The following is a 25,865-nucleotide window of genomic DNA, read 5'->3' as shown; positions in this document are numbered from 1 at the left end:
TGCACTCATCCGTTCCTTACCCTTCAAAGGTCCTTGCCTGCCTTCTCTTCCCATTCTCTCCCACACTGTCTACTGCATCTCCATCAGATGGTCCACAGTATGATTGTACTTCCAACATAGTCACTTTTTGGAATCTTTGGAAAGCTTTCTGAATTCAAGGGAATTCCAACCCAGTGGGTGCAAGGAAGCTTAAATCCTGGGAGAGAAAGGCAGGGGAATTCATAGTTTTAGCACCCTAACCTGGGGGGCACAGGGCAGTGCTGGCTGAAAATTCTTGCACTTCTCTATTCCTCCTTGCCATCCCTTCCAGTTATTCCTTCTAAAATCTTGGGAAATTGAAAAGGCCAGCCCAGTCCAAGAAACAGTATAGGCTCTTGCCTTGGGCAGCAGAGTTCCAACTTTTCCTTACTCCATACAAGAGGATGGAGCGAAAGTCCCTTCATTTTCTTGGACTGAGCAGGAAAGAGCCTGCAATACAGGAAGTCAGAACAAAATAAAATTGCCCTTCTGCTGTGCACAGAACAAGATGTAGAGGGGCACAATCTTAGTTTTCATACAGCACAATATAGTAGTTTGATCTGGCCAAGGGAATGGCCACCCCTGAACAACCAGAAACACAGCAAAGAATAAAGCCCCCCTCCCAATATAATATCCCATCCAAAGAAACATTCCCTTTTCTTTTATCATCTCACCCTATAATTTCTCCACCACATGCAATATATCTTTGTCTTCTTTTTATTCCCCCACCTTCTCCTCTCCCATATTCCTTCAGTCCACTTTTCCAGTCCTCCAGTCCACTCCATCAGCCCCTCCCACTTTTGTGTCCTGTCTGTGAGTGTCTTTCTCCTTTTCAAAAATTCACTTCTGTTTCCTTTTTCTTTTTTGTCCTTTCTTCCTTAGGTAGAGAGTGGCAAAAGAGAGGTGAGAAAATGGAGGGAGGAAATGGGGGAAGGATCAACTAAAAAGGGACAGAACAAAATGAAAGAGGCTTACAAATACAGAGAGAGATAAAAATGAAAAAATAAAAGAAGCAGAGTAAAGAAAGGAAAAACACTGACCTGAGTCCTTAGGAAAGACAATAAACTAAAGCAACAGGAAGATGAAACTGAGGTAAAATTGAAACAACACAAGGAAGCAGACAAACAAAAATGATGCGAACATAAAATTAACAGGAAGAATGAAGAGAGGAAACAAAACAGCTGACTAGCAAACAAAAATGGGAAGAAATTGAAGCAGAAGAGAGAGGCGCTGGATAGATCTAAACAAAAGGAAAGAGACAGACTGAAGTTTGAGAATTGTCTGAAAGGAACAAAAAGGAGGACAAAATCTACTGCCCAGAGTAGCTGACTTAGCAGCTGGATAATAACAAATCCTTTCTCTGTATTTTACTCTCTCTTCTTTCTTCTTCTGTCTTAGCCTCGATGGCCCCAGGTGGCACCATGGCTGAAGGGAGCATGCTTGAAAAAGAGTCTGGAGTTCTCAAGAGTTTCCACTGATGCCAAGACATGGCCGTGACACCTGCTGATGAAAAATTGAATGGTGGGGCGGGAATCTTTGAGGCATTAATGGCTGGAAGACACAGTTGTTTCCTCACCCCTTTATAATAGTTTTGTCTCTCATTTGTGGGGCATAAAATAAAAATTGTCTCTTCAAATAGTACAATAGGATCTTCTTCCAAATGCTTGTAGAAAACAAAGATGGTGAAAGAGCCAGTGCTTGTCAGGAAGTGGAGGTGGCAAGAGAAAACCGTGTGAGGCCTAGGGAGAAATTTCAGGTTAGGCTGTTTTCTTCTACAATAAGGAAGAGATTGAAGCATGACAGGACATTTCCTGGCACGAGAAGGCCATATTTTAGCCAACTCAGAGTCAAGCTACAAGTGACGAATTACACTTGCCTGGCAAGTGAACAGACTCATATGTATTCCTCTCAGTTCACTTGCCATTCACTTGCTCTCCACTTGATCAAGTGGAGCACAAGTGAATGGCAAGTGAACAGGGGGGAATACACGTGCGTCTGTTCACTTGCCAGACAAGTGTAATTCGTCACTTGTAGCTTGGCTCTCAATATGGTGGCATGGTATTTTGCTACTGGGTTTCAATTGAAAGTGTCTGAGGATGAAACTACATGTTCTGGTTTTTAACGAACCTGCATCCAACTTGGGTTCCCTGCAGCCACATAGCAGCTTTTAAAAAATAAAGGAGAACCCAAATGGGTTCTGAACTCCACTGCAGGGGAGGAAGTGCTCCTGCTTTCCCCCCAAACCATGCAGAAACAGCACTGGTGGTGGTGGGGGGGGCCTATCCCCATATTTGCTGCTCCATGCGTACAAACTACTTCACATGGAGTAGCAAAAACAGGGAAATAAGTCAACACAAGCATTGTTTCTGGATGGGAAAATGCCCCCCCCCCCGTGGCAGTATTTCAAGTCTGTTTGGCCTGTCTTTTATCTTTTAAAAGCAATTTCCAGAGCCAATCTGTTAAAAAACTGAATTTGTAATTTGGCCCTGAGGCAGTAACAAAAACATACTGGATGGATGTTGGACTAGTCTATTGTAGGAATACCAAAATGGTGGCCTAGTCATTTTCTGCCAGGAGCTGGAAGTTAGGAATGAGGCACAGAAGGGAGGAAAATATAGACTTTGACAGAATTGATCATTTTGGAGCATAGCAAAATATCAGAGACGAATCTTATGCTAGAGCAAGGATCCCCAACATGGTGCCCATGAGTGACCTCATGGTACCTGCTGACATCTTTCCCGGCACTCATTAAGCATTTTTAGAAAGTAAATGGGACCAAGTAGGGCTTTGGCCCAGCAGGGCTTCTGATTGGCTGTGCATTTTTCTTAAAGTTGCTGTGGCAACAGCTGCTACAACAGTACAAGTATCTTCACTGTGTAGCTGAAGGTAAGTTATGTGTATGCAAGAAAATGTTTTTAAACAATATGTTCATTTTTAAAGGCATTGTGTTAAACAGAACTGCTGCCTGAAATGTTGAAGGGTTTCTATTGGAGTTATGCATACCTTCACTCCCTGACACTTGTTGGTTGGCACTGCCTCACTGCGGCAGCCATTTTGTGATTGCACCCACCACCCTGGGTCAGAATTCCAAAGGTACCCACAGGGTCTAAAAGGCTGACGACGATCCCTGTGCTAGAGTTTTATTATTTTGTGACTGAGATATTACAGAGCTAATTTGAAGGAAACTTTTTTGTCAGGACTAGATATTTTGAGACCAATAAAACTAGCAATGCGAATAGATCTGTCACAAGCTGAAATGATGAAAAAGAAAATGGGGTAAGAAGCTTCTTTTTACCTGGTTATTTCTTGGTCAGCGGAAAAGAAGGGGAGGCTACCCCAAGTCAATACAAAGAAGAAACAGCTGTTTCTTCTTTATTTTTTGGTCAAACCAAGATAACAGTCTAATATACTTCCTGTGATTTACTTAAGAAAAATGGGCCCGTTTCTAGGTGGGTAAGCCTGAAGAATGATGGAGTTGGGACTTGTGCTAACAAGTTTTCATCCAGCAAAGGGAACCTTGTCTTGAGTCTTCTTGTGCCAGGGGAATTTCCAACCCATGGTCTTTAGGGATAGAAGTGAAAATGGCAAGAAGGTGTCAATTACAGTAAGAAAAGAGAGGATCAATAGCAACAAATTTTATGTCAAGAATCTTTAGGAGTTTGAGGGGAAGGGCTTTTTTGCCAGAGGGAGATGACGGCAAAGTCCATCTCCTGTCAGGAACTGGATTGTTGGGGCAGTGCGGGGAGGAGCCCTGTTGTCTCAAGATGTAAACATTTTGTAATTTTTCTGAAAGCTAATTTTTGTCATTTGTGTGTGTGTGTGTGGGGGGGCACGCTAGATGAGCCCCTTCCTGCTAGGCTTTCCAACCACCTGAGTGGGAGGAGAGGTATCTTGAAGCAGTGGAACTGAAGTAGGAGGATTAACAGAGCAGATGTGACTGTTTTCAGTGTATGTGTGATGTTTGTGTGTTGGGTGGACTTTTTAATTGGATAGCTAAGGGGAACAAGAAAATTAGAACAGTTTTCCAAGTGGGGTGGTAGGGGTTGGGCATCTGGCAATCTCAAAGGTTGGTTGGACGGTTCCCACCAGCTGGAGACAGAAAGAAAGAGAAAGAGAGAGGACATTTCTAGCAGAGCAGATCGGTATGAGTCTTCAGAGAGGGGAAGACAGGACCCCATCAGCAGGCGAGTCTCCTAGGCAGGGAGGGTCAGGACGGTACAGTCTGCAAGCAAATGCTGGCCTCCTTGTCCAGCGCGTTCTCTGGTGCGTTTAGCAAGGTGAGGTGGATATGTGCATATGTTCAGGGTACTTGATGGCTGGTGGGTAGTTCTGTGTCATCTGGATGGAAACGTCACTGGAGATGTCCGAGGGGCTGCGTCCACGATGCCACACCTCAGGGTGCAAGAACTGGCCCGAGTAGTCAGAACAGTCGCTCAGGCGTGGGCGGTAGAAAGCGGGGTGGGGACGGTACATTTCCTCCTCGGCGTAGCGTTTGGTGAAAAGGTAGACAGACATCACGCCTGCACCCTGCAGAGCCATGACAGAGAGAAGGCACAAAACGTTTCAGGATTACAGTACAGAGTGGCGTGTTGAGTTTTTTTACTGACTGTTTTTTTTTAAAAAAATTCCTCAGTTTCTCAACTGTTTTATCAATGTTTTTATGCATGGTTTTATGCTGCTGGTTGTTTGAATTTTTTTTAATTAAGCGCTCACAGTAATAAAGCAGCTGGGAAATTGGAGAACAGTAAACAATAAACTCAGTACTGTAAATCTGTACTAACAAAATATAACTGTATCTATAAGGTGTATCTCTAATTTTTGTTTGTTTGTAATAATTCCATTCTATTATCATTTTAGTTGCAAGTCACCTCAAGTATTATTTTAATAGTGGGAAAATGGGGACAAAACTATTGTAAGTGAATAAATAAATCAACTCTGAATAAGACAGAGTTTACATGAATTGGACCAATGGAATCCTGATTTCAGACTTAATAGACATAATCAAGTGGAAGGTAGTCTCAGTTACAGCTTCTTTAGATGTTACAGGCTCCCCACAGAATAAGTCTGTGTGCATGCCTGTGTGAGTGCACAACATATTTGTTTCTACACACAAGATGCATTTCATACTCAGCTCCTCCCCCAAATATTCCTGAACATACATTATCAGTCACAAAAGCAGGCTTTGGCCTATAACCCCTTTCAGGCTAGCAAAGATCTGTAGAACTGGGAGTAGTAAGTGGTAGTTTTGTGAGGAAGACAGACTTTTTCCACATGTGGTGGACTTATAAATGGACAACAGAAACAAGTGGTAGAGATTATATCAGTCAGATTGGACAGGCAGACTCTCCACAGGCCAGAGATCTTACTGTTAAGTTGTATAGTTGACATACCTAAAAATCTTCTAACGGTAGTTTTACATATGATTACCACAACCAGGGCCATTTCCAGACGGCTGACCTGCACCCAGGACATCGCGCCACGTTTCGGATTGTGCCAGGGAAAATGCGAAATATCGCGTTTTCTTGCGCGATGTCGTGCAAAACTCGCGCGAGAAAACGCGATATTTCGCGTTTTCCCTGGCACGATCTGAAACATGGCGCGATGTCCCGGGTGCAGGTCAGCTGTCTGGAAATGGCCCAGATTGGTCTTTGCTAGAAACTGGAAGCAAAAAAAATTACGCCCAAGATTCATGACAGGCAGATGAAAGTAAGAGACCCCTAAATGCTGGTGGAAACTAACAGCCTACCGACAAATTAGAGATTGTATTGTCGAAGGCTTTCACGGCCGGAGAACGATGGTTGTTGTGGGTTTTCCGGGCTGTATTGCCGTGGTCTTGGCATTGTAGTTCCTGACGTTTCGCCAGCAGCTGTGGCTGGCATCTTCAGAGGTGTAGCACCAAAAGACAGAGATCTCTCAGTGTCACCTGTGGGTTTTCCAGGCAATACAGCCTGGTGTGACACTGAGAGATCTCTGTCTTTTGGTGCTACACCTCTGAAGATGCCAGCCACAGCTGCTGGCGAAACGTCAGGAACTACAATGCCAAGACCACGGCAATACAGCCCGGAAAACCCACAACAACCAAATTAGAGATTCTTCTAGATTTGTCTCATTATGGTGAAGAGAATGGAACTTGCAGCAAAATGTGAGAAAGTTGTTCATTTGACAGTGTTCTTAGGGTTCAGGTAGGCAATCTCACCTTGCCCCTATTATGTATACTCTATTTTATATTATATCAAATAAATATATTTAAAAAAAAACAATAGCAGATTTCTTACTAATGCATAATCACATAGTGAAATAACTTTAGAATTTCCACATGCAAATCTGAAATCGAGGACTTTCACTCCATCACAAAACCTACTTTCAGTTTTTGGGTTCCGTTTTCATTATAAGTTTTAGGGGTTCAGCATTACTGTGTGCGTGTGTGTGTGAGAGAGAGAGAGAGAGCGAGAGCGAGCTGTGTATTAGTGAAAGTGTTGATCTTTATTCATTCACGTCATTTAGGGTTAAAGTAGATGAGATGATGGGAGATCCGTGACTGGATTTCCTGAGCCTTTTTTTTTTTTAAAAGAAGGTTTGACTTGGATTGGGACCACACGGCTAGAGGAGGGATTTTTAAAACTCTTAACTCTGCTCTGAATCCCCCCTCCCCCTTCCCTGCTACTTGTCCCACGAGGGAAAACATGAATGCATGAAGCTGTCTATACTGAGTCAGACCTTTGCTCTATAAAGGTCACCATCTTCTGCTTTGAACACCAGCAGTTCTCCAGGATCTTGGTCAGAGATCGTTCATATCATCTACTGCCTGATGTTTTTTAACCTAAGAAAGTAGTGATGTGAAAGACCTCTGCCCGAGACTCAGGAGAGCTGCTGCTGCTCAGAGCATAAGACAGTCTCTTTGCCCCTGCCAGGGATCGAACCTGGGATCTTCTGCATGCGGTGTGGGTGGGATGGGGTGGGGAGGAGGCTGAAGCCCCTCCTCTTGTGCTGCTGTCCCATTCCAAGTCAGGCCCCAGTGGTGCTTGGAAACTTGACTCATGGAAAAACATTATCGTCTTGTTTTGTCTTGCTCTACAGTCCCAACCCACCATCAAAAAAAAGCAACTTCAGACTAAGAGTAGAGTTAGATCGGGCAAGTGGGATGAGGGAAAGGGTTAAACCCTGCTCCCTATAGTTCCTATCCAATTCACACCCACCCACCTAGCTGCTTTTAGCTTCAAAAAAAGTGGGAGAACTTTTCATGGACCTCCCCACTGTCTCATCTAATCTGGTCCTGAGCTATATGCTTATCTCCCAACATTAAGAAAGAGGCAGTGTTGGGCTGTGTGCATTACAGATTTGTCTATGGATTGTGTGTGTGTGTGAAAAACTGGCATTGCACCTTCCATAAAAAATGAAGAACGGCATTCTCTTTCTAGCAGCTGCTCTTCAGCAGCTCACACTCGGACATGAAGGCAAAAGCCATCTTATATTGTATACCTGGGTTTCATTTTGCAACTGTGACCAATTGCTGTCTTCTGATAACAGATTAAATCGCAATGAATTTGTCTAAAACTGCTTAGCCCTCTAAGCCAGTGGCCATCACTGTATGTCGTAGTGATGAGTCCCATTATACATCGTGTGATCACTGTCTCCCCAGTCCCTGTAAAGTAACCAGCGTGCTGTGCCACGGATGTTTTTTAAAATATTTTTAAAGACCCTGTAAATCTATGAAGCTACCTAAAATCAAGCCAGACCATTGCTCAGTATTGTACACTCAATTTACAGCAGCTCTCTAGAATCTCACCTGCTACCTTCAGAAGCCTTAAGTGGGTATGCCAAGGGCTGGAACCTGAGCCTTTTTGGCATGCCAGTTGTATGCTCTATGTACTTCCCCCACATATCTGTGCATGACATTACAGTCCAAATATGGGAATGGTGGCTGGCTGCACAAGTGGTCCTTTCTGTTATTTGACCTTAAACCCCTTTCGGGCCTGCAGGAAACCAGATGCATATAATCCAAATCCAGGTCTGCCATTTAAGACCCAGATGGGGCGTGGGACGGCATAGAAGGGCTGTCTTCTGTACTGTACCTCTTTAAGCAAGAAGGAAGAAGCAGCAAAGGCGAAAGACCATCCATAGCGGTACTGGAAGTATTGCTCTGAGCCGCTGGGACGGTTCATCACCTCATCGTTGATGCTGGAGATATAGAGAACCAAGCCGACCACAAGAGAGAGCCCTACAGGAAAGCGTAGAGGGGGGAGGGATGGAAAGAAAGTAGAAACACTGGCTGTTATCTCCCTCCTGCCATCTTGAAAGTGAGGCTTTGCTTGTCCCACAAACCTGTCCCACTGTCTCCATAATTGCCCTATGGGGGAGAATGGATCTTTTATGCTTAGCTCAATATGAAATGCAGCTGCTTCTGAGCACAATGAGACCTTATCTTGATTCCTCTCACCACCTCATGCCCCTCTCCAATGCAAACTTTTTTTTGGCCCCCATTATGATAGTGTCCCCAGGCTGCTGTCTTACAGAACTTAATGGAAATGATTGATTATAAACCTGCTCTGATCTGCATAATCCCACCCTTTCATCTGCATAGCCCCACCCCACGTCCCGTTCCTTGGTTATGATGTGTAGGCCACACACAGTCTGTAATCAGGTGCAGCCGGCCCTGTGAGGCATTGCTGGTGTGTTGTAGTGCCACGGGCTGTTCCGTGCTTGCCCAATGCACTACACTGCAGCTGCATCACATCTGATGCTCAGTGCTACACAGATGATGGTGAACAATTTTCCTGTGGTTGCCTTGCAATTGCCCCTCACTTTGCTTCCTCAGTATCTCACAATCATAGAAATCCAGTTTGAACCCTTGAGCGCTCCCCTTTCTCAGGGTCACTCACCAGCTGAACATGTTTGGCCTTAGTTTCCACAGCCTCTCTTGCCCCCTCCCCCAAATTGCTGGCAAAGCAGGACTCCAGACAGCTGTGCCTGCTGCTCTTTTCTCTGCGTTTCTCAGCCCACATTCTGGCATAGATACAGAGGACCTTCTCACGTTCTCAGTCCCATTGAGCTCCTGGGCACTTTAGAATTTTGAGCAGAAGGAGTGGGCGCCACTGCAAAATGGCTGTAAAGAGGGTGGGGCCAGGAACAAAATGGATGCCATGGGGACGTTGAGGCCAACCAAAAACTGTTAGGTGGCTGCAAGTCAAGCATCCATCCGAAAAGGAGGAAACCATTCTTCTTCTGATTGGGTGTTCTTCTCTGCAGACACAAAGGTGATGGTTTCTTCTGAAGCATCTCCTGCTTCACTGAGGAGGAGGAAAGTCAGGGTTGGCTCTTTGCTTTGGGAACAAAATCAATGCGTACCAGGAAACTGGAGGTGGGTGGGTTCCTGGGTGTTATGGTGGGCCCATAGGCACTACATTAGGGATCACTGCTGTACTTTGCTTTACTTCTTCCTTAAACTGGGGATTGCAATATCATTGCAAAACCCAGCCCTAGCCTGAGAGTGGAAGAGAATGAAAGAACTGTGGGTTTGGGGTTTTTTGGGGGGGAAATGTTAATGCAATGATGGAAGTGGAGAACTAGTTGGGAATGAGAAGAAGCAAAGGTGAGATGCTGCTTTGTGCTTTCCATTTTCCTTCCTACTGCTTCTTACCTGCACAGCTGTATCCAGAGAGGGGGTTGATAGGAAGGGCAGGTCACCTGCCTTCTGAAGCCAATGTGTCTAGGCTGAGGTAGGAGGGAGAGAAAATGGAGCAACCACAAGTGGGCGATCTACTTTGCTGGCTCCCATCGGATCAGTTCTTCTTACTTCCCCGCAAGCAGCATTGTTGATGCTGTGTGGCTATCAGCATCTCCATTCCTTATCTTGCTTATTGTTGGTGATGGTGGCAGCACTGCCATTAGGGATTTCTTAGGCAAAATGGGACGTATTGCCTAGATCAGGGTTCTCCAACACGGTGCAAGTGGGCACCATGACTCCCATCTACACTTTTCCTGGTGCCCGCCATGTGTTTTTAGAAAATGAGTGGGGCTAGGCGGGGCTCCTGCACAGCTGGGCATTCTGATTGGCTACTGGAGATCTGATTGACTGTGTAGATTAAAATAATGTTGTTTCAGTGGCAGTTGCCACCACAGTGTTGGCTTTTTATTTTCTCACTCCTCTTTCCCAGTGTATTTTTAAAAATTACTACTCTTGTCCCCTGAACTTAGACTTCCTCTGTGTGTGTGGATCCACCTCCTACTGTGGCCATTTTGTGGTTGCACCCAACAATCTGTATCAGAATTCCAGTGGTTTCCACAGGATCAAAAAAATGTCCTGGCAGGATGCTGTGAGGGACATTCTAGACAGCTGTTCTTGCTTATGTGCTGGCTGCCACTAAGGGCTCAACTGTGATATGTATGACATGAGTTGAGGACCTAATATTCCTAGCATTGTGGGGCTGGATTTGGCTCACGGGCAGGGTTTGGAAGGAGCAGAGGCTTTGGCCTTCCCACCCACTCGTTTCCTGAGCTGGAATGGCCTGTTGGCCCTGCGGCCCCCTTTTGGTTCTGGAAAATGGTATGAATGGGAAGGCTGAAGCCCCTCCTGTGCCTGCACCACATTTGTGAGCTGAATCCATCTACGCAGTTCTTGAGAGGGAACATTAGTCCCCCGATATTTCGTGTGACACGAGTCTGGTTGGGAGACCCCTGACCTGCCTTGTGTCAAACGTATTGTCTTGAGCCCCTTGAGTATGAGGTCAGGAGAGAGAAGCCAATATTTTTTTTAATTCTATGGTAGCAGGAGGAGATGAAAAAAATTAAGAGGAAGCAGGAGGAGAAGTGCTGGGGAAATGGGGGGAAGGAAGAGCAAAGAGGGTGGTTCCTTCCCTTCCAAAACATCCCCCACACATCTCAAGAGTTGCAGCTAGTCATTTCTGCTCCTGAGGCAGGCAAAAAAATCTGTTGGAACCCTCCACCATTCCTTTTCTTGTTTTGAACAAAAATGCCAATTACAATGATAGAATAATTTGGCTTGGTCTTCTCAGCCCTTGATGCATCCCCTCCATTTTGTACCACACTTAAGCTACGGCCCAATATTTCCTGGTACTTCAATTAACAGGTACCACTTGAAAAGAAACCACTTGCAGTCCGTCACTCATTAAAAGAATCAGCTATCGCATTACAAGAAGTAAGAGAGGGCTGAGTTATCCTGTGCTTTACGTGGCAACACCCCCTCCCAGGCAGTCTGTATGGCACACCGCCTTCTGCTCCGCCCGAGTGTCATGGGCAGCGCAGACACTGAGGTGACAGTGCTCTCTCTTGAGTGCCCCCCCGCCCACGCCTCACCAGAGAGAATGAAGAAGATTCCGGAAACGAAAGCCAGGATGGTCCTTTGTGGCCGGATATGTCCAATGTTGCTAATGACAAACGCAGTGAAGACGAGGAAGAGGCTGACCATGGGGAAAGGAGTAGCTGTGCGGATGGTTTCTGCAAAGGGATTGGGGGGGAACAAGTTAGATATATAGGATTTAAAATCTAAGCCAGTTTTCACCAGAGCTCCATTTTAGAAACTGTTTTGAATGCCAAGGCTCATCCCTGTCATATGTGAAGCAATCATGCAGAAAGGAGAAACTCTGAGCGTGTCTTTTCTCTTGCCACTGAGTAACCTGTAAGTGGCTTGTATTCTTGTGGGCCCAAAGGCAGGGGAACTTCAGACAGGCTTCAGCTTGGCACCTCTTCTTTCAGAAAATGAACTAGCTGAGTCCTATAATTCAGTGAACCGAGTGAAAAATCATATCAACCTCTCAGTAAATCCTAAAGATCCTCCCCTTATAAAGAGCTTGATTATTGGTCCATCTAATCTGAGTACCATCTACTCTGGCTGGCAGCGGCACTCCAGGGTGTCAGGCAGAAAAGGGTCCTTCTCAGCATCTACTACTTTCTTTTAACTGGAAACAATGTGGATTGAATCTGGGACCTTCTCCATGTCAAACTCAAGCTCTACCACTGAGCCACGGCCCTCAGCACATGCTGCTTTAAGACCCTGATGTCTCTTGAGATGGCCAGTCAAGTACTGGGAGAATAGACTTGCTAATCCCCTGCCCTGGGTGGGGGATCCCCTGCTCCCACCTCCCCCCCGCCCCCACTTACCTAGCCAGCGGGTATACCCCGCACCTCACCGCAGCGCACTTCCGCACCCCGCAACGGACCTGTTTCAGCCTGAATTGGGCCCAGGGGGGGGGGGGAATTCAGCCTCTTTGTCAAGCACAGGAGCGTTCCTGGACCACCCTTTGACCTATGTGATGACATCACTTCCTGGAAGTGATGTCATCACGCACACCAGGAGTGCGCCTCCACAATTCACAGGGGAAGTGCCAGGGTCCCAGTCTCCTTCTGGGGGGCTCACAGGACCTGGCAACCCTATGGGAGAGACTCCACCTTAGTACCATCATCTCCAGCCTGTCCCATCTCTAGAGCTCTGGTTCAGTGCATTGCATATAAAGGTATCCAACTAAAATCTGATTCTATCAAGTGATTAAATAAAATATGCTGAAAGAAATCCACCCTGTTCTGAGACCTCATTAAAAAGCTTAGCCCTGACAGAATTAGGAAGGATTTTGTAATGCTTCTCCAATGGTTTTTTGGTTTGGGTTTTGGCAAATGGGAGGATGGCAGGATTTTATGATAGTTTGAGGTAGGTATTAAGAGAGGCTCAACGCAGCTATGAACGATCCAGGCCTTGTCTCAGTATTCAATCTTGGATAGCAGGGAGGCAGGAAAAACAACCTGTGAAAGACTGCCGTCTCAATAATGATACTCCACTCTGGCTCCCATTGTCTCTTATTAGTTCATCAAATTAATCTCCATTGTTAATGTAGCCCTTACCTAGATAGCCTAGGCTAGCCTGGTCTTGTTGGATCATGGAAACTAACCAGGGTTGGCCTTGATTAGTCATTGGATGGAAAACCACCAAGTAAGTTCAGGGTTGCTATGCAGAGGCAGGCAATGGCAAACCGTTGTTAGTCTCTTTCCTTGAAAACTGCAGCAGGAGTTCAAGCTACAACTTGATGGCATTTTCCACAACCACCATTGTTAATGTATGAACTACCCTGTTTTACTTTGCTCTCCATCTTTTAAGGGGCCTATGTAGTGTCAGAGAGACATTGATTGGCCTCTTTTGTTTGTATTCATGATGGAAGCTATCATTGTTCTCACCATCTTCCTCTTAAGGGTGCCTGATACCAATACCATATTTAGGCAACATGACTCTTCAACAGTTGCAGACCACTGGCTTTGAGATCATGGCCTAAAACACTTTTTTTTTCTTCTACTTGTTTCCACTTTTTAAATATCTAGCCTGATGAAGAGTTCGGGAGGACTGAAAAGCTTGCCCACTGTTTTGTGTTATTTTGACTAGTCCTACTAAAAGGTATTGCCTGTATGTGGCTTTTGGCTTTGGACTTTGCAGTTACCTGCAATCCCTGTCTGTTCAGCCAATGTGGATCTAACAGCATTTGAGTGACTCAGAAATACAGTACCAAATATTATGTTTACATTTCCTGATTTACATACAAGATGTGACATATTAGTCTACAGTTTCATACCCATTTGGAGAATGTTATTTATTTATTTATTTATTTAGCCCATCCTCTGCACAAGCAGACTCAGGGCGGGTTACAACAACATCAGTCAGTACAATAAATACTATATAATACTATATAAATGCAATAAAACCAAATAAATAATGCCAAATATGGTATCTATTTGTAATTTATATGCAGCAGTGTGGGTAGGACAACATAGAATAAAATCTAAGGTAAAGGCAAAGGTAGTCGCCTCGGCAAGCACCGAGTCATTACTAACTTGTAGGGGAACATCACATCACGACATTTTCTTGGCAGACTTTGTTACGGGGTGGTTTGCCATTGCCTTCCCCAGTCATCTACACCTTACCCCCAGGAAACTGGGTACTCATTTTACCAACCTCAGAAGGATGGAAGGCTGCATCAACCTTGAGCCAGCTACCTGAACCCGGCTTCTGCTAGAATCGAACTCAGGTTGTGAGCAGAGCTTGGGCTGCAGTACTGCAGTTTACCACTCTGTGCCACGTGGCTCTTCTAGAATAAAATCTACTAAAGATCAAAACAGCAGGGGGCAAAGCAGGGAAGGCCTAAGTGATGAATCACCTGCCTCAGCCATAAACCTGGCGGAACATCTTAAAGCCCTGCAGAACTCTAATAGGTCCCGCAGGGCCCAGGTCTGAACTGAAAGAGTGTTCCACCAGGCTGGCGCCGGAGATGAAAAAGCTCTAGCTCTGGTCGAGTTCAGGCAGACATCTTTTAGGCAGGGGACAACCAGCAAATGCTGACCAGAGGAATGCAAGTCCCTCCGAGGAACATAGGGGAAGGGACGGTCCCACAGATATGTTGGTTCCAGTCTGTTTAAGGCTTTGAAGGTCATAACCAAGACCGTGAACTTGATCCAGAATTCAACCGGAAACTCATGCAGCTGATAGAGCACCTGGTGTATAAGTGTTCTACATCGGGTCCCCATAAGAACGTGCGCCACTGCATTCTGGACCAGCTGCAGTTTCCAGATCAGGCCCAAGGGTAGCCCTGCATAGAGTGAGTTACAGTAGTCCAGTCTGGAGGTGATCATCACATGAATATTATGAAAAATCTTTTAATATTTATTTGTGTGAAATTCTTACCCACTTTTCCAGCTACATAATGCTCAACACAGCTTAGAGGAACACTAACAGTGCTGTATAAAATAATGTGTACATTATATTTTTTATAAAAGCTATGTAAGTGATGAACTATATACATTTGCACCAAAAACTTCTAGAAATGATTCTGTGTCTGCTTTATAGTTTGAGTGAAGTCACTGGTGGATCATCCCAGTCTGTCTAGGTTCCCTCCCCAGAAACCTGACGTTTCTACTCTACTTGAAATATGCTGACCTCCTCAAGAATGAAGTTTTCTAGAATTTGGATTTCATTATCCTACAACTGGACTTCCATAAATGGTTCCCCAAACAATCTGTTTATTTCTAGTCTCAGGTTGTCAAGTCACAGAGAGTTAAGCCCTCTAGAACCATTAACATCTGTCAGCACTTAATTTTCTGTAGATGGAGCCTGCCTATTTTTTTTTTTTATAAAAGGTGTTTTCGGATAGGGTATTTGGGTTCCTGTAGCTTTAATAGTTGTGTCAAAAGACAGAGCATTTAGGAAGATGCACATTTGTCTCTGCATGACTAGCTGCCAAAACCTCTTGCTTTCAGGGATTTTCTTTTTCTCCAGGCAGTTGACAACCCTAGGTTGCAGGAATGTCATGAGCAGCCATGGGGTATTGCTTGTGACATCACTATTGATGAGCTGCAGAACATTTCCCATTGCCTGCATGACTGCACCATTTTGTGACCTGTGCTGGCTTTTGGAAATGTGTAGTATTTTTTCAGCCATACAAAGCTGAGCCATTCCTTGTTTTATCCAGCAGGGGGCAGTGATATTCTCTCTCTCTCTCTCTCTCTCTCTCTCTCTCACACACACACACACACACACACACACAAACGCACGAACGGACAGACATTCTGCTTTCTGTTTCACAGATCATGCTCACAATGGTAAAAAATGAAATACAGTTGCCAGCTGTACTGAAAATAACATCCTATCCTGCTCTTGCACCTTTAAAAGTGACTTGATATCTAGAAATCAGCAATTTTTTTTTGCAGGTGCAACTCAGAGATAAATACCATCACCTGCTAAAGTCTGTCCATAAGGCTAGGGATAAAGGCATAAGAGCTTCAGTTACCAGCTCGGGGTTGGGAAATTCCTAGAGATTTGGGGATGGAGCCAGTGGAGAGCATGGTTTAAGTAAAGGAGAGAACTCAGTGTCTGTTCTCCAAAAGCAGCCAGTTTCTCCAGGAGTACTGATCTCTGTGGTCTGGAGATCAGCTGTAATTCCTGATCTCCAGGCCCCACCTGGAGATTGGCAACCCTAGAAAGAGCAGGGGTTGATTGGAAAGTTGGCACCTGTAAAATCAAGGTCTAGTAAGACCTGGAAGGACAAGTTGTTATTATTTCTGGCATGCAGCTCATTTTCTTCCACAACCTACAGACAGGAGATCACCTGGCCTCACCAGCTTTCCATCACATCTTTTTTGTCCAAGGCTACAGAACTGCCTATAACCTGTCCTGGCTCATTAAAGCCAGGGCATAAGGCATAAGGATAGCTATAATGCACAACTTTTGTTTTCCTTAGCAAAGGGAACAGCAGTGCCAGGTGATATCCGCTGCCAGCATATTATCGTGCCTGATCTTAAAGATCTATAGGAATGAGTGCTGCACCAGGCCAACCAACTGCTTACGGTGGGGTGCGCGCGCGCGCACACACACACACACACACTCTCTCTCTCTCCCCCCCCCCTCTGAAGTTGCAGTCCAGGCAGATAGCAAAACACAACAAAATAAAACCCACAGACGTTTACTGAGCTCCTGGTGGGCCACCGTGCATATTGCCGGTTTACTTTAGCTTAATGGGGCTCGGCTTTAACATGCCAACAACTGCCTAGTACGAGAAAACCAAAGCTACTGATGTCCAAATGCATATACTTAACGTTGGTGGGTTCTGCTGCACAGATGCATTGCAGTCCCCGCTCTTAAATCCTGTTAAGCATTCACAGCATGCTGGATTTTTAGAGAAGAGGATGCCAATGAGTTCCAGCAGCGCAAGCCAAGAGCTGTGGCAGCAGCTGCCCTCTGCAGGCTTACATAGGACTGGGCTGCTGGACTAGAGGCTTATTTTGAAGTCCTGTTGAAATCAATGAGACTTACTGGCGAGTGAAATGAGGGAAACTCTGGGAGGTGAAAAGGAGTTCATGCTACGGGGCCTCTGCCTGCAGCCTTAATTGGCAGAACTCAGCTGCATCCACTTGCAATGTTTTACCATGTTCCTTCTGTCAGTGCTGCGAACACAGAGGCATTCACTGTGGCAATGGAGTGTCCACATGTTAGAGTCCTCCCCACTTACCTCAACTCTGCATAGGCCCCCCCCCCCCCCCCCAGCTTTGTAAGCTTTTAAAAAATGGTAACTGGCATCTCACTATAGCATTTTAAAAAGCTTTAAAAGCTCTCCAGTAGCACAGGGGGAGGACAGTCCCAGGGGATTGAGACAAGAAAAATGGCACTGACTGGGGTGGGGGACCTACAAAAATGCATACCTGCTGGACCACGTAACATGCAAAGGGGATTTGATTGCAAACTTCCCCAAAAGATTGTACCAAACAAGGTCTAAGAAAGATCACAGCAGAGCAGGGGAAAGTATGAAATGTGGATAATCAAGGAACCACATTGTGTGGATGCTCAAAAAAAAAACCCTGCTTCACTTTAGACACGAAACCACAGCAAAACCTCTGTGTGGAAGCAGCCCTAGAGGAGATGCTGGGAGTTGCATACCTGGAGAGCCCAGCATTTTTTTTCCTTTGTAAATAGTGGGCATGCAGAAGGACCCAGATTCAAATTAGGATAATGGCACAGGGTGGGGTGGGTGAGTGGAAGTGGTTAAGTCTTCTCATCCATCGCTGTTTAAATTAAATGAATTAAAGACCCCCATAGGCCCTGTATCACACAAGCCCTGGATTCTTACTTGTAAGTAACTCCCATTGAACAAAGAGGGATTTACTTCCAGGTAAACATGCAGAGGATTAGGATGTATTCCAGGTTTCATGACCAGCCAGTGTGGTGTAGTGTTGGACTAGGATCCGGAAGATCCAGGTCTGAATCCCCACTCTACCATAGAAGCTTACTGGGTGACCTTGGACCAAGCATGCTGGAGGGGAATCCCCCGCTCCCAGCCTCTGCTCCCCTGCTACCACTCACCTGGCTGGCGGGGGGGGGGGGGAAAGCCCCAGGGAACAGGCCTGGAAGGCAAAAAACCTCCCGGGCCAGCGTGCAGCAGGTGCACTCCCGCTTCTGGAAGTGACATCATTGCGCCTGGTGGCAGGCATGCTCCTGCCCTTCACAGCCTGTGAATTGATCCCTGTGCAGACCCACTGCCAGGTGTGATGATGTCACTACTAGAAGCTGACATCATCACGCCTGCTGGGAGTGCACACACAAAGGTTCAGGGGTATCTAGCAACCCTTGGTATAAATAAAGCAAATAAATAGATAATTTCACTCAGAGCAAGAGATAGCAGTGGGTCAAAGTACTTTATATACAAGGAGATCCAGAATTGGGTCTGTTGAACTTTTTAAAGGGTAGAGCAGCCATGATGGGTGGGCCTTAATCAGGTGAGGAAAGAGGTAATGGAGAGGGATATTTTGCCATTTTCCCCATGTTGTTTTCCTGATCTGAAGCCTCCCTTCCCCTCCCCATGGGAGGAAACACGCAGGTACCCAGTTTTCTCCTGCAGGGAAAACAGGTGTTCCAGAGGAAGGGGTGATTTAGGTCAACAAAAGGGGGAAGATCCAGGGTCATTTAGGGTTGCTAGCTCCAGGTTGGGGAATTCTGGGAGATTTGGGGGTGAAGTCTGGAGAGGGGTTTGGGGAATGGAGGGACCTCAGCAATAGATGCCATAGAATCCATCTTCCAAAGCAACCATTTTCTCCAGGGGAACTATGGCCAGGAGATCAGTTGTAAATCTGGGAGATCTCCAGCCACCGCCTGGAGGCTGGCCACCCTAGTTCTTGCACCTTGCCTATCTCAGCCATCGTTATCCAAAGATGTGCAGTGCTGGTGAATGGGATGTAATGGAACCAATAAAAGCAAAGGATGAGGGAGAGGAAGTCTCTTGGTGTGAGCCAGAAGGACTTGCATTGCATTAGTGAGATTGGCTCTCAGGGCCTGTTGAAATAAACACCCACCAAGTGAGAGGTTTGCAGCTGAGTAAGTTCACCCACAGTAAAAGTAAAGAAGTGCTGTCAAGTTGCCACTGACATGGCAACCCCTCAAGGGGTTTTCATGGCAAGAGATGAACAAAGGTGGTTTGCCATTGCTTGCCTTCTCATGGCAACCCAGATCTTTGTTGGAGGTCTCCCATCCAAGTACTAAACGTGGCTGACCCTGCTAAAGTTTCTATGCTCCAGCAGGATTCGGCTAGACTGAGCCATCCAGGCTGCTACCTTCACCCACTTACTGAGGATGTTTTCTGTGTTCTCTGTAACCAGGGGACCCTCAGGGTCAGGGTCAGGCCGAGGCTCTAGGAAGTATTCAGAAGCGACGCAGCTACCTTTTTTCTGACCTGCAGAAGGAAAAAAACATACCAGATTCACATCACTGAAACTGACCACTGAAGTGTTGGGAAAGGGAAGAAGGTGAAAAGCTGGTTTTGCTGGGAGAAAAAAAGAATCTCATTCAGGTCCAAGGGGCAGAAAAACCTGTGCAATGTCAGTGGGAAACCGGTATGACCAGTCAGTGGGAAACCTGGAACAGGAGGTGAAAATGGGAGTAGAGGCAGAGCAGCTAAAGGAAAGAAGACAGAACAGAGGCCTAAGGTTGCCATCCTCCTGGGGTGTTCTGGAGATCTCCGAGAATTACAGCTCAGCTTCAGACTACAGAGTTCAGGGTCGTTTCCGCGTGTCCTAATGTTGCGCCACACTCAGGGAACAAGGGCGTCTTCCTGGTGCGATTTCTAACGTCATTGCGCCACGAAAATAGGATCGTGGTGCGATGATGTCAGAAATTGCATCAGGAAGACACACTTGTTCCCTGAGTGTGGCGCGACGTCGACATGTGGAAACGACCCAGTTCCCATAAAGAAAATGATAGTGTTTGGAGGGTAGAGCTTATGCCATTATACTCTGCTGAGATCCCTCCCCAAACTTCATCATTCCCAGGGTCTGTCCTGAATCTCCAGGAATTTCCCAACCCAGAGTTGGCAGCTTTACTCACTGGGGACAGAGTGGCAAAGGCCTACAGGAGAGAAGCCAAGGAATTAGGGATATGAGGAAGGGGCAACCCAAGGAGAATGCAGGGCTGGGGATGAAGTATTTACAGGGCTTAAGCCTAAGGATGGGAGGAACTATGGCTATTTCCACACAGATTATCTGCCCCAGATTCAATGCTGCTGAGAAGAGTTCTCCCTGCCCTATCAGGATGCTTTCATGCATATGGTTGCCAACTTCCAGGTGGTGGCTGGAAATTTCCTAGAATTACAATAGAGTTCCAGGCTACAATGATCAGCCCCTCTGGAGGAAATGGCAGCTTTGGAGGGTGGCATCCTATCCACCCCCTCCCCAAACCCCACCCTCTCAGTCTCCACCCCATAAATCTCCAGGAATCCCCCCATCTGTAGTTGACAACCCTAATTCATGCCCCTTCTCGGGTTTCCCTGGTTTTCCTCCAATCTTTCACAAACCTGCTTTGCTGCAAAGTTTTGGAAAAATCACAGAAAAACCTGGACGGCTGCTATGGAGGTGGGAAAGTTCAGATTTTGCCACCTCCGTCGCAGCCATTTTCCATGATCCTGTTTACACGGTGGCCATATCCTCGGCCCCTCCACCAGGGGGCCTTTTGTTTTCTTTAACATTGGGAATTGAATATATTATATCAATATAATGTTACAGCAATATGTATAACAGGTTTTCTGAACTCCCAGCTTTCAGTTAAGGAAAAAGGGAAAGCTCTAACGGTCTTCTGTTGTGGGGATCTAAGGGTAAAGGCATATTTCTACAACAAAAGGGGCTAGAGAATTGTTTTTTTCTTATAATTGAAAGCTGAGAATTGACAGAAACTGTTATACATATTGTGGTAAGGTTTTATTGATATAATAATATTCAGTTGCCTTTTATTTTAAACTGGGGGGATAAACCTGGTCCAGGGGAAAGGACTGGGGCAAGGAAAGGGCAGGGAAACCTGCCTTGTGGAAGACCCATTGCTGCTGCACAAGCCTGACCCTGTGTGGAAGCAACCTTTGTACTGTTGCATAGAAAGGAGGTGCCGTGTGGGGTCACTTGCAGGAGCAGATCCTGTGGGCCAGAACAGGGTTCCCTGCTCTGGGTAGGGAAATTCCTGCTGTTTTGAGATGGTGGGTATGGGAGGGGAAGGACTTCGGCCGGATATAACGCCATAGAGTTCACCCTCTAAGGGCCAAGCTACAAGTGACGAATGACACTTGCCTGGCAAGTGAACAGACTCAAGGGTATTCCTCTCTGTTCACTTGCCATTCACTTGCTCTCCACTTGATCAAGTGGAGCATAAGTGAATGGCAAGTGACCAGGGAGGAATACACGTGAGTCTGTTCACTTGCCAGGCAAGTGTCATTCGTCACTTGTAGCTTGGCCCTGAGGCTGCCATTTCTTCTGGGGAACTGATCTCTAGGAGTTCAGTGGAAATTTTGGGAAATTTCCAGACGCCACCTGGAGGTTGGCAAACCTAGGCCAGAGAGACCCAATGTAGATGGTAGTAGTGAGGGTGGGATAAATCACACACCATAACTCTAACTAACCATCCAAGGCTTTGGATGCGAGTCTCTTGGGGTTTTAAATTAAAGGAAGATGGGTTTCCAGTAAGCAATAAGTCAAACACTCTCTAGGTAGGTAGAAACCTGCCAAGTCTCTTTCGTTTCCAGGTGTGCTCCCAATATATTCTATCCTCCACTCTCTTTTGGGTTTGAATTTCCTTAAGGGCTGTTAAGTCTCAAACATTTCTGTCATTGTGGTTTCTTGGATGACAGCTATTCAGAGAATATCCTCTCTGCAGATCCAGAAGCTGCACTTCTGGATCGTACTGCAGCTCCTGCAAAAAGTGTAGCTTTTTCAGCAAGCCCATTACAAAGAGCAACCTGAGCTTTGCCAGAGTTCAGCTGTCAAAATGTTTACAAAACTCAAACACACGTTCCATACTCAGCACATAATTCTGTTGATCCCCAAACACTTCCAGGTTACTAGAATATCTGAACTGCGGCAGCAGACGCAATGATTGTGTGTAGGTCAGAACTAGTTTAATGCCTGGGAGCGCTAACTTCGCAGTCTAAATCGGTGGTTCTCAAACTTTTTCAAGCCATCACCCTCTTGATTTCATAAACTCATCCCCAATCCCCCCTCCCCAACCCTACAAGAAGCATTATTCAGAAGAGTAGTTTGTACAACCCACTAAACAATAAAATAACAATAAAATTCAAAACAGTAACATTTCTTTGATTTTTCTGCTGCCATTTCTATTCTGAAACAAAGAGCTTAGTGATTAAATACTATTATATTAAGGACTTGCCAGCAAAAACATGAAAAATGACAAAGAAACAAAACTACACAGGGTGACAACAGTTTCTCAAAATGTGTATACTGGTCTGACTAGAGCTTCGGGGGCATGTTTACCAAAAATCCCAATAGAAGAAGAAACTTGAAGCAAAGAAGGCTTTTCGCTCTAGGCTCTAACAATAACAACAACGACAACAACATTCGATTTATATACCGCCCTTCAGGACAACTTAACACCCACCCATAGCAGTTTACAAAGTATGTTATTGTTATCCAACAATCACCCTGTAAGGTGAGTGGGGCTGTGAGAGCTCCTAGAAGCTGTGACTGACCCAAGGTCACACAGCTGGCTTCAAGCAGTGGAGAGGGGAATCAAACCTGGTTCTCCAGATTAGAGTCCTGCTACTCTTAACCACTACACCAAACTGGCTCTGGTCAATCATAAATAAGTGAACAATGCACTCAGACTGCCTCACCCTGTGCCCCCCCAGGCAATCCCACTGCCCCCCAAGGAGTGGCACTGCCCACTTGGGGAACCACTGGTCTAAACATTCCCGTAAAAAAGAAGACTGTTTGCAGAGAACTGTTGCCTGGCCCGAGCGCATTACCTGCAAAGAAGCAGACCCTCCAGAGGCCAGCGTGGAGTGCCATGACAATCTCAGTGGTCTGGTTCTGCGGAAACACGATCCCTTCCTCCATGAACAGCCAGTAGTCAGTGCTGACAGCGATTCCTACCAGGAGCAGCCCGCACGCTCCAAAAACGCTAGACAGCAGGGTCAGGGCACGGCTGCTACAGTTACTCATCCTAGGGGACAGGGGGAGCCACTGGCCACACACAGCGCAAGGACCTGCAGCAGGAATAAACAATAAGCCCAAGAAGCCAGGAGTTCTAATTCGTGCACCTGTGACCTACATCAAATTTCACTTCCGAGAGACAAAGGTTGATAGTTCAGCAAATCTCTCCTTAGTCAAACCTCGAGCACACAGGTTAGGGCTGCCAACCTCCAGGTAGGGCCTGGAATCTCCTGGAATTAAAACTGAAATCCAGAGTATAGAGATCAGTTCCCCTGAAGAAAGCGACTGCTTTGCAGTGTGATCTCTATGGCATTACACTCCATTGAGGTCCCTTGCCTCCCTAAACCCTCCCCTCCCCAAGCTCCGTCTCCAAATCTCCAGGAATTTCCCAGCCCAGAGTTGGCAACCCTAGTCCAAGAGTTACTGGCAATCATTTTAACTGCAAATCCAAGGAGAACCCAGAAATGTTGGCTCCAAGCTTCAAACCATTAAAACCTCTCATATTACTCTTTGGACCAAGACCCTCTAACTCAGTGGGTTTTAAACCTCACCCAGCTTCCTTTCCGTGCTGATTTTTCTGATGAGGAACCACTGCGCATCTGCCAGGGAATTCCTGAGCATTGCAGAGGATTCTGGGCAGTGTTCTAGGATGTGCTCTCAGGAGGCTCAGGGTGCCACTGAGGTGAGCTATTATAGGGACTGAGAAAGCGGCCATGGTTCCCTTGAAGGCTGCAGGTTTTGGGGAAATGCTGATACTTACATTTATGTATTAATATTATTCATAGTCCACCTTTCTCACTGAGACTCAAGGTGGATTACACAGTGTCACTACAGTCAAAGACATTTCCATATACATGTCATAGGGTATATACATGCAAATTTGTCAAGATTTAAAACCAGCAGAAATCCAACAGAGCGTTGAAGAAATGTTGAAACAGAGCATACGTTATTCTAAGATAGACATATTAAGCAATGTAGGATCTACCCAGTAGGATCATACTTACAGTAATAATAGTAAAGTATACAATCTGTCATACTTAAAGTAATAGTAATAAAGTCTGTTTTCACTCCCTATCCTTTTACTGATGTATCTCTTTGAGACAGCTTCCTTGTATTACAGCCCTCCTATATGAGTAGAAAAGCCCTCCTGAATAATTCTGTTTTGTACAGTTTGCCAAAAGCCAGGAGAGTGAGAGCTTTCCTAACCTCTTCAGGTAGGTTGTGCCAAAAGATGGGGGCCATGTATGGGCAGCTGTTGATTTTGCCCATGTGCAAGGTGGCACCTGCAGAAGGCCTGTTCAGATAAGCAAAGCAGCTGCGACAGAACATAATAGCAAGCATCTTGTCTCTTGGGCCACTAGTGGTCTTTACAGAATGCAGAATGGCTAACCACAGTGATCATATGCAGAAGTTCACATTCAGTCCATGCTTATTCTGGCCTCTAAAGCTAATCTTTCATAAACAGGCAATTTTGACCAAGACTAATGCAGAAAAGATACAGTATTGAATTAAACACTACAGGTAAAGCCAGTTTCAGTATACACATGCACATACACACACATATGAACACACACGCAGGGTGGCTTGGAGAAGGTTTTCATGTATTCTGCACAGTGAATTTTAGATGTATCCTATTTTGAAATGCGTATACATAATTTCACCCATATCCATTCTGTACTATGTTGATCTTAAATCAGTGGACCAATCAGAAATGGGAGACAGTTTATACTATACTGCACTATGATTGTCTTCAACTTTTCCAAACCTGGAACTCATCATTAACTCATATTTGTACTCGGTTTGGGTTCATTCATGAACATTTTATCTGCTGTCTGATTTCTCTTGGCATGAAAGACACTTCGATGACCTCATGATGGGAAGCTGAGGAATAAATGTTTTAAATAAATGCATTTAAAAGGGAAAGTAGGGAAACAGCCGGGTTGGAGTGGTTCAGAACTAGAGGGAGAAGAGTTGGCCATGGAAGGAACGATAGCCTTTTCAAAGGGAGAGAAATGATGTACATGGAGGAAGCAGGATCACAGCAGCAAGCTGTAATGCTCATTGAAATGCATGTCCAGACCCTATTCACATGTATGCTGAGGCACATAAGGCGTGCAGTTGGAACCCAGCTTTTTCAGGCTCCCAACTGCATGCAACTCTTGGCACACAGGTAAGCTCTGTTCATCCCCCAATGAACATTTGGAGTTTGCAAGCGCAAACCTGCTTCTCTCTCAAATGAGCAGTTCTGGTCTTCAGTGTGGACTTGAAACACCACAATTCACAGTCACGGAAGGAACAGATACAAATGGCCCTACGCACACTCTTCCCCTTCCTGTACCCCACTCTGGTTAATTTCCTTTTGTTAAAAAGACACTGGAATTCACTAGCCTGGAAGTCAAGCGGTCTGATCTAGAATCCCTGTGCCCTAACCACAGATGGATCGGGGTGGGCTAGGTTCAGTGAAGAGGGTTTGGTCTGCAGTAGAAGAGCAAGATTCAGGTCCAGTAGCACCTTAAAAACCAACCAGATCTCTAGTATATGAGCTTTCACTTTTGAACGCTCCTACGCTGGAAATCTCTTTGGTCTTTAAAATTTTACTGAACTTGATTCTTGCTCTTCAGTGCAGAGGGGAATTGAACTCTCCATGTTCAGAGTAGCTATTGATATTTAGCATATTGTGAAGTTGAACCTGAATATGGAACATAAGGCCTACCTAGGAGTGAAAAACAGTGAGTCCGTTTCCTTTCCAGCGTCCTATTTTACCTCATCCTCTCTCAGGCGTTCTGGAGCATGGTTTCCCCTACCCATTTTATCTACCCCACAACATCCCTATGAAGTATTATTAGGCCAAGTCATGAAGACAAACTAGATGTTATGCTGGAGAACTG

The 25,865-nt window shown here is 45.6% G+C and overlaps 1 protein-coding gene across 1 annotated transcript; it reads right to left on the bottom strand.

Moving 5' to 3' along the window:
• Positions 1 to 4,287: 4,287 nt before the first annotated feature.
• On the bottom strand, positions 4,288 to 22,986 carry CACNG7 (calcium voltage-gated channel auxiliary subunit gamma 7). Its single transcript, XM_054993149.1, has 5 exons — positions 22,791 to 22,986; positions 19,122 to 19,226; positions 11,332 to 11,472; positions 8,091 to 8,236; positions 4,288 to 4,545 (listed from the first exon to the last, which is right to left on the bottom strand). The coding sequence occupies exons 1-5, from the start codon at positions 22,984 to 22,986 to the stop codon at positions 4,288 to 4,290; spliced, it is 846 nt and encodes a 281-aa protein (XP_054849124.1).
• Between the last annotated feature and the right edge of the window lie 2,879 nt (positions 22,987 to 25,865).

The sequence above is a fragment of the Eublepharis macularius genome, chromosome 12 (assembly GCF_028583425.1).
Source record: "Eublepharis macularius isolate TG4126 chromosome 12, MPM_Emac_v1.0, whole genome shotgun sequence".
NCBI classification, from domain to species: Eukaryota; Metazoa; Chordata; class Lepidosauria; order Squamata; family Eublepharidae; genus Eublepharis; species Eublepharis macularius.
This window is presented reverse-complemented; position numbering and strand designations above follow the sequence as displayed.